The sequence below is a fragment of the Netta rufina genome (assembly GCF_964035555.1).
Source record: "Netta rufina genome assembly, chromosome: 19".
Taxonomy (NCBI): domain Eukaryota; kingdom Metazoa; phylum Chordata; class Aves; order Anseriformes; family Anatidae; genus Netta; species Netta rufina.
Window position 1 is genome coordinate 8,537,911 of NC_140143.1, and position 16,174 is coordinate 8,554,084.

Sequence of the window (16,174 nt, forward strand, 5' to 3'; positions counted from 1 at the left end):
AAACGTGGGCGAGGAAGGAGGGGGGGACGCGTGCGTGCCTGTACAGGGGGGGCACACGGCGGGGAGCCCTCGCTCAGCACCGCCGAGGAGCTGAGGCCGTCGGGGCACTGATCTGCCTGGCTGCACAGCTCGGCGCTGGGCACCCAAGGGTGCAGGAAAGCTGCTGGGGTGCTCGGGGATCCCCCGATGGTGGCTCCAGCTCCGTGCCCCTGCGCCTGGTGGCGTCTGGGTGCGAGGGGGGGGGCTTGGATCCTGCCAGGGGGCACCCCACGGGGGTGCTGGGGTGGGGACAGGGTGGCCCCGTCCCTGCGCTGGGGGGTCCCGGGGGTGGGGGGGCTGCTGGGGTCACCCAGGGGGGTGGCACCGGGGGTGGGGACTGGGGTGGGGGGCGCTGGGGGGAGGATGGATGGTATGGGGTGGCGGGGGGGGGTTACTGGGGCAGGCAGGTGGCACCAAGCGGGACCAGTGCGTGGCACTGGGAGCACTGGGAGACACTGGGGGTGGCAGGCGGGGGCTGCTGGGGGCAGGGGCCACCAGCAGGGACAGCCGGGGGGGGGGGCACAGGAGGCAGCGCCTTGCCCTGCGGCACCCCTGTGCCGAGCCGTGCCATGTCGTGCCGAGCCGTGCCAAGTCGTGCCATGTCGCGCCACGCCGAGCCGTGCCAAGCGGAGCGGTGCCCTGCAGAACGGTGCCGTGCCGTGCCGATCCGAGCCGATCCGAGCCGATCCGAGCCGTGCCAAGCGGGCGGGGCGACCCGGGCCGGCCCCGCATTGGCGCAGCCCCGGCGCTAGCGCGGAGGCGGTGCCGGGCGCGGCGCAGCGCCGAGGATGCTGCGGGAGGGGGGCGCCGCCGCTGCCAGCCCCGGGGCCGGTACCGGGCGGGTGGGTGCCCCTCTGAGACCCCCCCGTTGAGCCCCCTTCCCGCCCCCCCAGCCCGGCCATGGGGGCGCTGACCAGCCGGCAGAACGCAGGGGTGGAGGAGGTGGACGTCCCCGCTAATTCCGTCTATAGGTACCCCCCGAAATCCGGTGAGTGGAGTGGAGAAAGGGGGGGGGGCACCCGCATTTCGGTGCCGGGAGGGGTTGGGGATACGAGGCACCGCCTTGCTCCGCTAGGGGAAGGTGACCCCAAAAAGCCCCGGCCCGCTTTAGGGGCTCGATGGGGTCGGGGATGCTCCCGCGCACCCCAACGCCCACCCGCACCCCTCGGGGGGGGGACCCCAAAACTTGGGGTGCGGAGCCAGGCGCCCCGGGGCCGTGTGGGGACAGGCTGGGGCCGGGGTGACCCCCGGGGGTGCCCCATCTCCGGGGGTCCCTTTACCAGCTGCAAAACTTGGCTGAGTTTTTGGTACTTTAATCCCATTTTTGGTACTTTAATCCCATTTTTATTTGCACCGGGGGGCTGAACGCCGGCGCTCGCTGCCAGCTGCTCGGGCAAAGCCGGCTTTAAATTCCCGGGAGGATGCCTGGGGTGGGAGGGATCGCAGGGGACCCCTCCTTCCCCTGCGCTCTGCCCCCCCAGCAGCCCCCCAGCCTCTGCTGTCACCCCCCCAAGCTCCCGTCCCCATCCCCGATGTCTCTCCCCTTCCGAATCCGGCCCTGCCTCAAACCTTGTGCGTGACCTTGGAAAAATCGGGGCCCTCCCCTCCCTGCCACGGGGCTGGGCTGAGCCGCTGGCTGCAGGGGGGGTCGTGGGGATATCCTGGGTGGGGGGGTCACACGCCAAGAGGTCACGGAGCTGGGTCCTGGGGGGTCCTGGCAAAAAAATAGAAAAAAAAAAAAAAGCAAATAAATATCTGTGGTTGGTGCCTGTGTGTGTGCCCGGGGATTGCCACAGCATCCTTGCAGCGCCAGCTGATATTAATAGGTGACTATTTTGGGGGTTAATAGGATAAGGTAAGTGCTTGGGTCGTTAGCGCCGGGGCAAATTACTCGCTCGTTAGGAATAAAGACATCCTCAGGAGGAATTGCAGCCAGCCCAAACCTTCTCCTCGTCCCGAAAAGCCGTGCTTGGCTTGTTTTGATTTTATTTTATTCCGGGGCTGGGTGCGTTTTTAGGGGGGTGTCTCGGGTGTCGGGGGAGCGCTGCCCCTGCCCTGGGGTAGGGACTGTGCCCAGCTGGGGGCTCCCGGGGTCATCTCAGCTGGCAGAGGTCAGGCTGGGGCTGACCCCCGGATTTTGGGGTCTTCTCCCCATGGAGAGGGACGGGAGGTGCCCGGGTGGCAGGGAGGGACGCGGCCAGCTGCACCAGAGCACGGGCTGGTGGCCCCAGGCTGGTGGCCCCGGGAGATTACAGATTACGGCTGCTCTGCCTCTAATCCCAGGGGGATTTGCCTTTGGTGGCTGAGCGGGAGGAAGAGGAGGAGGCAGCGGGGCCGGATCCTGCGCAGCGGCAGCGCCTCGCCCCCATCGAGCCTGGAGGTGCCCCCCTGGGGCGCGGGGCCGTGGGGCATTGCCCCTCTGCAGACGTGGCCGTGGCTCGCTCCGGGTGGCCACAGCGGCCACTTCTTGTCCCCAGCGAGCAGCTCCTCTTCTCGTCCCGGGGGTCTCCACCCCAGGGGCTGTGGGTCCCTGCATGGGGGCAGGATCCTTATTTCAGCCCCAGTCCCTGGCTGAGGCTGGGGCCACACAAGCTTGGGGCCAGGAGCAAAGATGGGCGGCCATGTGGGGACACCCCAAGTCCCGGGGACACCCCGAGGGCTCTGGGGGCTGCAGGGCGAGGGCTGATGCAGCAGCTCCTTGGCCAGGGCTGGCTCAGGGCTGGGGCACAAAGATCTGCGCCCACGGGGTCCCTGCAGGTCCTGGGGGAGCTCTCCAGGCGCTGTGCAGGGAGGTGCTCGTGGAGAAAAGGGGCTGATGGCATCGGGGGGTGCCTGGGGACATCCTGCAGCAAGGTGCTGGTGGCCCTGTGGGTTTGGTTCGTCCTCTGAAGCAGCTGCTCTGTCCCTGCGGCTTGCAGCCTTTCCCTCGTGCTCTCTCTGGGCTCTGGAGGTGAAGCTCTCCTGTAAGCCCGGCTGTCCCTGGGTGCTGTGACCGTCCTTGTCAGGCTCTCCTCCCCCCCCCCGGGGCAGCTCTCGGGTGAGGAATTACAATTAGCCCATAATGAGAGCACCGCCGCTTCCCTCTCTGCCCGTCGGTGGGGCCCAGCCATGCCCGTGGTCACCCAGCGGGGCTGGCAGCGTCCTGCCGAAGCCAAAACCATCATTTTTTTAATTTATTTTTTCTCATCTCCTGCCTCTTTAACGTCCTTTGCTGCCGGCTGCAGCGCTCAGCCCATGTAAAATTGATGCAGCTCTGCACGGCGAGTCCCGCGGGAGGGCGAAAGCGCAGCCGAGCGTGGCCAGGAGCCCCCAGCCCCGGGGCTGCGTCCCCGCCAGGACACACAGAGAGGGGGAGCTGAGGGTCCTGGGCCGTGCCACGGGGACCTGCAGCACCCAAGGGTGCTCGGAGACCCCAGCAGGGAGGCTGGGTGATGCTCCGTGCCAGCGAGCCGTGGCTGGGGTCCTTGCCCAGAGCCTGGGCTCTGATTTTCAGCTTTTCCCCCTGGAAAGCTCTCGGCCTTGGGTTGAGCCTGGGGCTGTTTTCCCTGCACCTTGCCAGGCTTTGGGCTCGGTTTTGGGGTTTTCCATGGGGTGTTAAGGCCTGAGCAGGAGCTGCATCAGCTGGGAGCCGGCTGCAGCCTCTGACTTCGGTGCCCAAAGCCCGGCCACTCTGAGCTGCGGACCCCAAACGTGTTCCTCCTGGAGGATTTCCCCAGAGGAGCTGGGGGCATTTGCGTGGCTGTGCGGCCCCATGGAAGCAACCAGGGGCTGTGTTTTTTTTTTTTCGGGGGCCGTGGCTAAAGCTCGGGGTGAATCTGCTCGGATTAAATCCCGCTGGACTGAGCAGACGCCTGCTGGGTGCCGCGCCGGGGCCGTGCCCCTGCACCAGCCGATTTCCATCTCGGCTCTGCCTGCGTGGCTGCTCCGGGCCATAAATCAGAGCAGGCAGCAGCTCCTTACCCACAAGGAGCAGTGGGGCCATGAGGCTGCCGCTTCCCTGCTCCCCGGGGCTCCCCTGCGTGGAGGTGGCTGTAGGGGAAAGGGGGCAGCGGGGCAAAACGGGTGGGCGAAGGGCTGCCTAAAAGGGTCGCTCCTTCACCCCTGCACCTTCACGTCCCACGAGTCCCCAACCGAAAGGCTTTGGGCGAGGTGGCCTTGGGGACGAAGCCACCCCGGGGACGAAGCCACCCTGGGGACGAAGCCACCCTGAGCCACCCGCCGGCAGCAGCTCCCCGTGGTGCCCGCCCCGCTCAGTCTGTCCGTCTGTCCTTCCTCCCCAGGGAGTTATTTCGCCAACCACTTCATCATGGGCGGGGAGAAGTTCGACTCCACGCACCCCGAGGGTTACCTCTTCGGCGAGAACAGCGACCTCAACTTCCTGGGGAACCGCCCCGTGCTGGTAGGCACCGGGGGGGGGATTTGGTGTCCATCCGGGGGGATTTGGTGTCCATCCGTCTGTCTGCTCGCAAGGGCAGAGCCAGCCGAGCGCTCCGGGGTGGGCTGAGTGGATTCTCTGCTGTCTGCTATAGAGGTTGGCCACTTGCCACCCCCTGCAGGGGACCGGTCCGTGTCCCCTCCTGGGCTGCAGGAGCTGTTCTGCTCGTTTCTAGCGTCTCCAAACCCGGTGTTATTTTTATGAATCGTATTTTTACCCAGCAAAGGGGTTTGGGGCCAGTTTGCTTCTTGTGTGTGTGCGGGCAGGGTGCTGGGTGCCAGCTGGGGGACACCCGGCTGCCTCAGTTCCCCGGGGACGCTCCCCGTGTGCCCGCTCCTGGGGCTGGGGTTTGTTCCTGATGCATTTAGAAAGCAGGAAAGTGGCACCAGGACCACCCTGGCAGTGGGATTTCATTTCTGGGAGGGCTCAGGCAGTAAAAAGCCTCGAGGTGAGGAATTAAAAGGCACCGAAGCTTTTCTGGTGGATCAAAATGAGCGTGGCCGCTCCGGACAGCTCAGCTTTCGAGCGTTCCTCTCCATCCCGTCTGCTTGCCCAGAAACCAGAGGCCGGCATCCACCTCCCCTCCCTTGAGAAATCCCCGTGATGCCAGTGAAAGCCTCCCAGCTGCCCCCGTGCGCTTCTGGGGGCACAAATCCTGGCAGCAGCCCGCCGGGAGCAGCAGGGGAGGCAGACGACCAGCTTGGAGGCAGCAGAAGGAATTAACGCGGCGCTGCAAGCTGAATGGCATCGCTCGGGCTTAATTACCGGGGGCGCTGAGCGGCTGAGCTTCGGAGATTTGGGGTCACAGCGGGGATGTGAGGGCTGGGGCCGGAGGACCCGCGTTGGTTCTGGCCTGATGCTGTGTCCAGGCCCCATTTAAGCATCTCTGGTGCTGCCCCCAGCCCTTTTCTGATGCTTTGTGGCTGTTTTGTGCTCCGGGCTGCTGTTAGAGAGATGCAGCAGGGCTGGAAATGTCAGAGGCCGCCAGTGCTTTACGCAGGGAGATTTATGTTGGGTTCCTTCGGGTGTCCCCAAAGAGCTGGGGAGTTAATGTCTGGGAAATGCTGCCCTAAATCCTCTCTAAGCCAAGTGGCTCGGGGCGAGCTGTCAAATCCCAGCTGCAGGTGATGGGGCTGGGCAGGCGCAGAGGTTTGGCCGGGGGTGGCCGCATCCTGCCCGCAGGACCCTGCCCACTCCCCCCCGGTGCCCTCGGTGCAGGGCGCTTCTGCAGCGGGTGGGGAAGGGTCTCGGAGCTCCTCAGAGCCACAGAAACCAGCCCGGGGCTGCTCGTGGACAAAGCCCCGGGGATATTTTGGGTTTTTTTTGGCTTCGGCAGGAGCTGGCCGGGACCAAAGATCGCTGCAGGCGCGCACACGGCGTTCCCAAAGGGATGGCGGTCAGAGCGAGGATATTTTGCTGTTGTTTTTCAGCTTGATTTAAGTCAAGGGGATGGAAGGAAGTCCTCTGAGCAGCCCCTTTGTGATTGTGCAAATCTGGCTTGCAAAATTTCATTAACGTTTTTGTAAAAAGGCACCAGAAAAGGGCCCACAGCCGGGCGCGAGAGAGAGAGCCCAACGGTGACAACTGAACGGTTCCTGCAGCAAGAAATTTACTCCCGGAGCTTCCCCATTCCACCCAGCCCAACTGCTGCTGCCTGCCTCGACCCCAAATTCATGGGGGGGAGACCAAAAGGGCCCCCCAGGGGCTGTGGGGGGAGCCGTGCCCCATGGCACGCTGCTGGCTGCTGCACCGGGGTCATTGCGCACGGAGGGGTCCTGCACCCATGGGTGGCTTTTGGGGTCCTTGGGGTGCTGAGGGCACGGTGAGGTGCAGATGAGGGGTTAGATTGGATTGCTTCGTTAATTAGAGCAGTGAGGATGGGTTGTCCCGTGGCTGTGGGTTGTGCTCAGCTTTCGGGTTCCTGCTCCCTCCCAGCCCCACCGGGCAGTCTGTGGGTGCCCGAGGCTCCTGGCAGAGCTCGTTAGCGCGGCTTAATGACTCAGCAGCCCTTTTTGAGGAAAAGGTGACAATTTCCAGGTGCCACTGAATCCTCAGAGGGCCCCGTGCCACCACCACCACCTGCGGGCTGAGCAGCTCCAGCCTGGGTTCCCCCTGGCCGGGGGAAGGTGACTGTCCCTTGGGGGGGCTGAGCACACCCTGGGGCTCAGCACGCTTGAGGGACACCCAAAGGAGGGGCAGAAATTGTGGGGAGAAGCCCCCCTGGGTCCCTTCCCATACCCTCGGTCTGCCGTGGTGTCCCCTCTCCTCTACCAGCCCTGCAGCCCCCGTGGTGGCTGCAGGTGACACAGGAGGGACAAGGTCACCTTGGAGGGTGGCACCGCTCTGCTCTCCCTCGCAGCGACGCCGGCATCCCCATGGGCTCCCCCCGCTGCACAGGGGCTGATGGGGACCCCACAGCCCCAACCCCATCCATTTGGGGACAAAAGCGGGGGATTTGTGGCCGTTTCTTTGGTGCCGGGCACCGAGCGGGCTCCGTGCTCCCCCTCCCTCAGCTCCGTGCTGCAGCAGCAGGCTAAAAATACAGCAGCGGCCGCCCGCGGCGCCGTGGGATCCACGGGGGGGGCTCGGGCACCTCGACCCCGCTTCCCCTTTGTCCTTGAGACGCCCCCTCTCTGCGTGCCAGACCCCATAAGCCGTCCCCAGCGGGGTGGTGTCCCCGTTGTCACGCCGCCTGCTACCCGAGGTGGATGCGGAGTTTGTTTTGGGGTCGGGGAGGGTGCCCGGGGGGTGCTGGGGGCTGGCTCTGCCCTGTTGTGGTGGGGGCCTTAAAGAAAGAAGCCCCCGGGGTAGGGTCCTTAAAGGCAGAACTGATCGACCCCAGGGAGGGGGAACGCTTAGGAGGCCGGTGTGGGGTCCCGGTGCGTGTGGGGCTTTTGGGGAGGTGGCTGTAGGGCAAGGTTCCCTTTGGCACAGCTTTGCCCAGCCTGGGAGGGGATTTGGGTGTCCCCACGGCACTGCCCCGGCCTGGGGGGGGCTTCTGGGGGCTCCCACCGAAGTTTTGGGGGGCTCTGCCGTTGAGGAGGGACAGGGGTCTCACCGCTGTCTCTCTTGCCCTAGTTCCCTTACGCCGCTCCGCCTCCCCAGGAACCCGTCAAGACCCTCAGGAGCCTGATCAACATCCGCAAGGACACCCTGCGCCTCGTCAAGTGAGTCGGGGGGGTGCTCCCCTCGGAGGGGGGGTGCTCCCGGCCCCGGTGTCCGCAGGGGGGGATGGAGCTGGCCCCGAGTGGGTGCCCCCTCCCCAAGTCCCGGCACGGGCGAGCTTCCCGCGCCAGCCCGCGCCTCTCGGGGCGAGGGGATTAAGCGGAGCTCAGCGCTGCCTTTGAAGCGGTTTTGCTTTTTCTTCCCCCAAAAAGGCTTGATCGGAGGGAGGCCGGGGATTGGGGCTGAGCAGGGGGGGGGTGCGGGTTGGGATTAGGGCTGGAAGCTGCCCGGCTCTCGGGCGGGCTGCGCGCTCCTGGCGTGCCTCAGCTTCCCCTGCTGGAGGGGGTGAGGCCCTGGGAGCCTTTTGGGGACGCAGAGGGGGTGGTGACCTCGGTGGCCACCCCGTGGCACCCCAACAGCCGGGGGAGCCATCCCCACAGGGTGCCCACACCCTCTGTGCCCCCCAGGTGCTCGGAGGAGGTGAAGACCCCAGGGGAAGAAGTGAGCAAAGCCAAGGTGCACTACAACGTGGAGTTCACCTTCGACACGGACGCCCGCGTGGCCATCACCATCTACTACCAGGCGAGCGAGGAGTTTCACAACGGGGTGGCGAGGTGAGGAGCCCAGCCTGGCGTTGTGTCCCCCCCGCGGAGTTATTTTAGCCCCCTTTTAGGACTTTTTGCCCCAGCCCTGAGATGCATCCCCTAAGGGAAGCGGAGCGCCGGCTCCTCCTGCCCCCCTACTGACCCTGCCCTCTGCCCGAGGGACAGCTACGTCCCCAGGGACAGCAGCCTGCAGTCGGAGACCGTGCACTACAAGCGGGGCGTGTGCCAGCAGTTCTGCGTGCCCTCCCACACCGTCGACCCCTCCGAGTGGACCGAGGAGGAGGTGAGCAGCGCCCGACGGGTGCCGGACCATTGAGGGGATCCGAAACCGTTTGGGGAACGGCCCCAAAACGCTCCCAAAGCTGGCCGCGAGCACCCACGGGAGCTCGTCCCCTTTGGGGCGAGCAAACCCGGGGTGTTTGGGGGCTGCGGCTCAGCGGGTGGGAGACCAAAACCTGGCTCCTCCTGACCGAGCCTTTCCTCCCGGGGGGGCAGCTGGGCTTCGACCTGGACCGGGAGGTGTTCCCCATGGTGGTGCACGCGGTGGTGGATGAAGGCGATGGTGAGAGGGGGCCCCCCATTTATTTTCCCGGCTGCACAGGGCAGGGCAGAGCCCCCTGCTCCTCCCGGGGGACTCGTCCTCGGTCCCTGAGCCCCCCCTGCTTGGTGTTTTCTTGCAGAGCACGCCGGGCACAGCCACGTGCTGCTGGCCACCTTCGAGAAGGTGAGAACTGGGGCCCTCCTGTCCCCTCCTGTCCCCCTCTGGGTGCTGGAGGGAGCTTGGGGAGGCGCTGGGGCTGTTTTGGGGTGGTCCCGAGGCTCGAGGGCTCAGCCCCGGTGTTCACCCCCTTGTTTTCCCCTCCCCAGCACGCCGACGGCACCTTCTGCGTGAAGCCCCTCAAGCAGAAGCAAGTGGTGAGTGCGCCGCGTCCCCGGGGGGCAGCGGGGACCCCAGGGGACAGCGGGGACCCCGGGGGGCCACCTCCCCATCCTCCTGGCACCGTTGCAGGTGGACGGGGTGAGCTACCTGCTGCAGGAGATCTACGGCATCGAGAACAAGTACAACACGCAGGACTCCAAGGTAGGCGCCCGATGGGTGCGTCCAAAATCTCCCTGGACCTGTCCCCGTCCCCCTCCGCTCCCCAAAGCCCCCGCTCGCGTCGTTCCCATGGGACAGGGGTCGCTTGGGGTGGGTGGAAGAGGGCTGGGGGACCAGAGGAGCTGCCGGAGGCTGGAAGCTGACGGCTTTGTCCCCTCGGAGGCTTTGTCCCCGTGTCCCCACCTTTCGTGGCGTGCAGGGAGAGGGCGGTGGGGCTCGTGCCGGGGATATGGGGCCGAGCGGCCGCGGTGTCACCTCCGGGCAGGTGGCCGAGGACGAGGTGAGCGATAACAGCGCCGAGTGCGTCGTCTGCCTGTCCGACGTCCGCGACACCCTCATCCTGCCCTGCCGCCACCTCTGCCTCTGCAACACGTGCGCCGACACCCTGCGCTACCAGGCCAACAACTGCCCCATCTGCAGGCTGCGTAAGGGGGGGGGGGCAGATCCCAAATCCCCCCCACCCTTTTGGGGTCCTTCAGCCCCGGGGAGAGCCTCGGCGATGCGCGAGGCTGGGTGCTGCGGGGGGTGACCCTGCTAAAAAAAAAAAAAAAAACGGGGTTTGGGGTTTTATTGGGGTGCGCCAGTTTCCAGCCCGCCCTTTCTCCTTGCCTTTTTTTTTTTTTTTTGCCCCCAGCTTTCCGAGCCTTGCTGCAAATCCGAGCCATGAGGAAGAAGCTGGGGCCCCTCTCGCCCACCAGCTTCAACCCCATCATCGCCTCGCAGACCTCCGACTCCGAGGAGCACTCGGTCAGCGCTCGGGGAATGGGGGGGGGGGGTTCGGGAGCCTCGTTGGGGTGGGTGGGGAAGGGCTGGGGACGGACACCCCTTGTGGGGTTTTTAAACTAAAAAAAAAAAATCACAAAAAGTTCAAGCTGGAAATTGGGGAGGGAAGGGAAAAAATTGGGAGGAAGCATTGCCCACGGTGCATCCAAATTTGGGGCTTTTGTGGGTGCGGAGGGTTTGTCCCAGCAAAAAATCGTGGAAAAGGGGGGCAAGGAAGGAGCACTGAGGGGGGGGGGTCCTCACCCCGTCTCCCCCTCCCCAGTCCTCGGAGAACATCCCCCCGGGCTATGAGGTGGTGTCGCTGCTGGAGGCCCTCAACGGGCCGCTGACGCCCTCGCCGGGCGCGGTGCGGCTGCGGGCGCTGGGGGACGCGGCCCCCCCCGGCACGGGGCCGCTGCCCCCCTACGGCAGCGAGGGGCGCCTGCCCCCCCTGCGCGCCCTCTCGCCCCTCGAGCGCCTGTCGGACTGCACCCCATCGGGGCTCAAGCTGAAGAAAAGCGTCTCCAAGTGAGTGCCCGTCCCCAAAACGGCACCGGGTGGGGGTCCCCGGGGTGGGGGTCGCAGGTTCCTGAATCCCTCCCCCCCCCCCCGCCCTAAATCCCCGCAGGTCGGGCTCGCAGAACTCCTCCGTGCTGCCCGAGGAGGAGGAGGAGAAGTCGTGCACCGAGTCGGAGCTGAGGGGCACCAGGAGGAAATCTCCTGCCCGGCTGGAGGAGGTGAGGGCTTTGCCGTGGCTGCGGTGAGCCGGTGAGGATGTTCTGGGGGGGGGACACGGGTTTTTTGGGGGTCTCAAGCAGCCTCTCAGGGAATGCAGGGTCTGGATGGGGACTTGTGGATGGGGACTTCCCCTCCTGGCCGTGCTGTGGATGAAGACCCAGGGGATCTGGATCCACGCCGGGTGCTGCCCCAAGGGCCAAGAGGCCCCAGCCCTGCCCCAAACGCCCCCATCCCGCCCTCCCCACCAGGGCTTTTCCCTCCAGCCCCCCCCTCCCTTCTCCCAGGAGTGCGGCGTCACCCCGGAGAGCGAGAACCTCACCCTGTCCTCGTCGGGTGCCATCGACCAGTCCTCGTGCACCGGCACCCCGCTGTCCTCCACCATCTCCTCTCCAGAAGGTGCGGCCGCCGGAGACCCCCCCGCCCCCCATTTGCAATTCCCAGCTCCTTGCCCTCCACCCTGCTCCTCCTCGTTAGCCCTGCCGCTAATTACCCCCCGCCGCGCTCCCCGCAGAGCCCGTCAGCAGCAGCCTGGCCCAGTCCGTCATGTCCATGGCGTCCTCGCAGAGCCAGCACTCGCAGCTCAGCACCGACACCGTCTCCTCCATGTCCGGCTCCTACGTGGCCCCCGGCACGGAGGAGGAAGGGGACACGCTGCCCTCGCCCGCCGCCGCCACCGCCTCCGACGGAGAGGTAGGGGGCCGGCAGCTCCCCGAGACGGGATGGGAGGGGACCCCTCCAAACCCATCACCGCCACGCTTTGCTGGGGGTTTTTAATCATTTTTTTTCCCCTCTTTTTTCTTTTTTTTGCCTTTTTTTTTTTTGCAGTCGACGCCTGTGGAGTCCCTGGATATAAACTTCGTCAGCATCTCGGCCGAGGAGCACGACGCCGAGGTACCGTGTGGCACGGGGGAGGCGGCGCCCCCAGCGCCGTGGGGGACCCCGGTTGCGCCCAGTTTTGGGCTGCGCATCCCCGGCGTGCTGAGGGCTCTTCCCCGGGGCCACGCGGGGCAGCGGGGCCGTTCCCCGCAGCAGTTGGAGGTGCCACAGCTGGGCTCATCCTCCCCAAAACCCCGGGGCCGGGGGGACGTTGCCCAAAAGGGCCGTGGGCACGTGCAGGGCTCAGCGCTGCCTCTCTGTGCCGCAGGGCAACGCCGTGCTGGAGGATGAGGACGCGTCGCCCACGCAGGATGATGGTAAAAGGCCCGGATTGATGCTGTCCTGTGTCCCCCCCCCCTTTTGGTTCGGTGTCACCGGGGGTGGCCGATGCCCTGCTGTCCCCTGGCTGCCCCCGGGGAAAGCGCCGGGGGTCTCGGCGGCACCGGGGCTGGGGATGAATCCGTCATGGGTTGGACACCGGGGGGACGGGGACAGCCAGGTGGCTGTGGGGACACTGGGGCACGCAGCAGGTGATGAGCGGTGCTGGGGGTCTGAGTCCCTGCTGGGGAGTAGGAGGCAGGGTGCTGCACGGGGGGGTCCCCAGGGGGCTCCCCGGGGCGATGCTCTGCTGCTGGCCGTGTCCTGCTGCCTCACCACGGGACACAGCCGGAGCCATTTCCACGGGGATGAGTGGGAAAGAGGCTCCACAGTGGGTTTTTTGCATTGTTTCCTCCCCCCTCCGCCAAAAAGGCCTCTTTACATCTCTGCAAACCTCTCCTTGCGCTCTCCCCACGTTGGTTTCCGTGGGGAGGGGGTGTGAGGCTGTTCCCCTTGGGCTGTTTCCCTCTTTCTCTGTTTTTTCCCCTGTCCCTGGTGTGCTTTCTCAAGCCGCCACGTGCGCACTGAGCGCTCCCCCTGCCTCCTGCCATGCACTCAGATAGCCGAGGAGAGGGGCTGCCACCCCCGTGCCGCCAGCTGCCGGGCGGCTTGGGTTTCTTTGGGGACAGGGAGGCCCCCGGTGCGTCACCTCCCGTGCTCGCAAGTCTCTAAATAATAAAAAAGCCCCGAGCCTCTCCCCTCTCTGTCCGACCCGGACAGTCAGCCCAGCTGGAGAGCAGGAGCCAGGCTCGGCACCGTTCCCCTGCGCCGGGTTTTCGTCGCCAAAAAGAGCACAGGGCGCTGCCAGCCCCGTGGGGAGCCTCCTGCTCGTGGTGAGGAGCGAGCGGGGGCCGTTCCTAGCATCCCCTGGCCCCCCCCGAAACCAGGAGCACCCTTCCTTCATGGGGAGCTCGGGTCCTGCTGGCTCAAACCCCGCGAAATGAGGTGGTGCGTGTGTGTGGGGTCACCCCTCTCAACCCCCCCCCCAAAAAAAAAACACAACACACACCACCAAACGAACCCTCCACCCCCGTGCAAAGCTTGGCTACGGCTTCTGCCGCCCCACGTGCCCGTCGCTGCCTCCTCCCGGCATCCCCCCACCCGCGCTGCTGGTGCCCGAGGGAGGTGCCCCCGAGGACCCCCCCCCCGGCACAAGGGGGAAAGGAGCAGCTCGGACCGTGCCCCCCCCCCCCCTTGCGCCCAGCCCAGGCGTTATTGTCCGCTCGCGGCCCTCTCCGCTCTTTTCCTGGTTTGCAAGCGAGATTTTTAACTTTTTTTTTTTTTATTTTTAAAGGGGGTGGGGAGAGGAAAACCCCCCCGAGCCCCCCCCCTCCCGAGGCTGCACGCCCCCCTGGCTAACTGCTTTAAACTCCCTTCCAGGCCGGAGGACGGGCGCGTTCCTCGGTCTGAGGTGTGACAATAACAATGACGTGGGCACCGCCCGGGTGAAAGCGCTGGACAATAAGCTGTGCTCTGAGGCCCGCTTACCTGGTGAGTGGCCGCCTGCTGAACATGAACTCGGGGCTGGGGGGGGGTGCTGCCACTCCTCCCCGCATCGCCCCTGCCCCTTCAGGTCCCCCCCTTTTCCCCTTTTCCCCCTCCCCATCCTCATCCCTCTCCATCCCCAGCCCTGCACCACGTCCTCCCCACCCGTCCTGCCGTGCACCGGGCACATGCCCCCCCAACCCCCCCAGCCCTATATCCAGGAGTCCTCCTGGTGTATCTGGTAGCCCCTGGTGTATTTGGTGATATTTTGGGTCAGGACGGGAGCCAGAGATGCAGCCTTGGCCCTGTAGGGTCAGACACCAGGCGGGAGCTGCCTGCCTCCCCCTCCTCTTCCTCCAGACGAGGATCTCGGGGTCCCGCTGCCCCCAAATTCTCCTCCCTCTCTTCCCACCCTTTCTCCCCGCTCCCTCTGCCTTTCTTCTGTTTCCTCCCCCCCCCTCTCTCCATCCTTTTTTTTTCTTTTCCTCCTCTTCCTCCCGTCCCGAGGCCCCTCCATCCACCTGGAAGTTCATGTTCACTCCGTGCCAACACGGTTTTCCCAGCCCCTGCTTGTGCCCCCCTCCCTGCCCGGAGCTGCGGAGAGGTGACAAATGTATTGGTGACAGCGAGGTGGGTTGGGGTGAGGGCAGGGGACCTGCATCCTCACCATCAGCCCCAGGGGGGACAAAAACGGGGGCAAAAAAAAGCCAAAAGGAGCCCTCTGTGCACCCAGAGCTCTCGCTCAGCTCTTTGTCAATACATTTGTGGACGAGCTGAAAGCAACTCCCCCCCCCTCCAGCCTTTCCCCTTTGGCACAAGCTGCAGTGGGCGCTTGGAGAGCTGGGCTGGGGGCTGAAAGCACCCGGACCCCCCCCTCCGGGTTCCTTTCTCCCCATCTTTCCCCTCTGGGCAAGCTTCGCCCCCCCCGGCTGCCCTGTTCCCGGTGGTTTTCTGCTCTGGGGAACCACGGCGAGGCTGCGGCGGAGGAACAGGAGCCTGCCCCAGCTCCCCGACCCCCTCCGGCACCAGCCAGGGGCTGGCAGCGAAGGATGCGGCCTCCATCCTTTGCCCCCCCTGCATTTATCCGTGTGCCCGGCGGCTGCGCTGCTTGCCACCCCCCCCGGGAAAATTGGGGAGGGGGCTGTGGGTGCCTGGCCTGCAGGGGGGGAAAGCACGGCTGGAGGGGCGCGGGGGCTCTGCGCTGGAAGGGTCGGAGAGGTGCGAGGAGCTCCCAGCCACAATTTAAGGTTCTTTTTGGTGGTGCTGGGCTGCGATCCACGGGGCTGCACCGGTGCCGGGGGGGTGGAGGAGGTGGAAAGGTGGAAATTTGCAGCGGGGAGCTGGGGCCGGAGCTTCACACCCGGCTCTTACAGGTTCAGATGTGACCACAGCCATGAGGCAGGCACAAACAGCGTGGGTCTCCACTTTGGGGCCACGTGCTGGTGTCCTGAATGCTTAACATCACCTCAAGCAGTTTTTTTTTTTAAATATTCCTCCCCTGGTTCCTCCCGAGGGGACGTTTAGCCGTGGTTAGACCCACGGGCTGGTTTTTGCTCCCTCTGTAGCGAGGGAAGGCACAGGACGTGCTTTGTCAGCGTGGAGATGTCTGCGCAGCCCCAGCAGTGCTCTGAAAGCTCTGCAGATTTCAATCCAGGGGGAAAATGGTTGGGGAGGGGCTGACAGACCCCATCCTGGGGATTTAGGGCACAGGGCTTTGGGGAAACCCCCAGACCCATCCTCAGGTGGGTTCCCAGAGCCCCGGGGGTGCGCAGGGGGCCGAGCAGCCTCTGGTCACTGCCTCTCCGAGGGGCTGGAAGGGGGCAGGCACGTGCTGGAGATACCAGCAGCAAGGTGGGGAGCCTGCGGAGACAGCCCCGCCGCCCCGAGAAGAGCCGAAATCCCCCAGGAGCAGTTGTTGGTGTGGATTATCCGGGCTGTGAGCTGGGCGAGCCGTGCGGCTTCCACCTCGAGGCTGTTTGCAGGACGGGGGGAGCCCAGCCCGGCCCTGCCTCCCCCAGGGAAGGAGCTGTGTGTGTGTGCGTGCACGTGGCCGTGTCCCCACGTCCTGCCCCGAGCCTCGGGAGCCTTTCCAGGACACCCTGGCTGTGCGTAAAGGCCCCGTGGCACTGGAGCGACGTAGGCAATGCCGAGCTCTAAATGTGATGTGTGTGTGTGGGGGGGGGTCCTGTTTAATTCCCCAGCCCCTCTGGGACCCGCACACTTCACTTGCCTCCCTCTCCAGCCTGAGCTCGCTGTGAGAAGCCCCTCGAAGTGACAGCTGTCCCCTTCCATACATCACGCAGCGAGCTTTTCCTTGCTCCCTCTGAAAAAAAAAAAAAAAAAACAAAAAACCTCAGCGCTTGCCCTCAGCCCCCGAGGTGCCCCCGTGCAGCCCCCAGGGCTCAGAGCTGCCCCGGGCACGGGGCTGAACCTCACCGGGGGGGAGCACGTCGGGATGTTTTGGGGGCTCAGCCCCTCCCAGCACCGTGCGAGGACCGTGGATAACCCCCGGGGCTCACCACCTGCCTTCTGCTCTCTCCCCGCCACGCAGCCGCGGTGCCGGACTCCTGCCCCATAGACATTGACGAATAG

The 16,174-nt window shown here is 65.5% G+C and overlaps 1 protein-coding gene across 2 annotated transcripts; it reads left to right on the forward strand.

The window, feature by feature from the left end:
* Positions 1 to 939: 939 nt before the first annotated feature.
* RNF157 (ring finger protein 157) lies at positions 940 to 16,174 on the forward strand (the record flags this gene model as incomplete). Of its 2 annotated transcripts, XM_084298535.1 has the most annotated exons (20): positions 940 to 1,027; positions 4,320 to 4,438; positions 7,553 to 7,641; positions 8,107 to 8,253; positions 8,410 to 8,527; positions 8,740 to 8,806; positions 8,925 to 8,968; positions 9,112 to 9,159; positions 9,254 to 9,325; positions 9,609 to 9,768; positions 9,978 to 10,090; positions 10,389 to 10,633; positions 10,734 to 10,842; positions 11,128 to 11,239; positions 11,355 to 11,533; positions 11,669 to 11,734; positions 11,988 to 12,036; positions 13,478 to 13,588; positions 14,090 to 14,186; positions 16,134 to 16,167. In XM_084298535.1, the coding sequence occupies 20 exons, from the start codon at positions 940 to 942 to the stop codon at positions 16,165 to 16,167; spliced, it is 2,067 nt and encodes a 688-aa protein (XP_084154661.1). The 2 variants fall into 2 exon arrangements, with proteins under 2 accessions (XP_084154661.1, XP_084154662.1); XM_084298536.1 differs by lacking the exon at positions 14,090 to 14,186 and having other exon boundaries at positions 16,134 to 16,174.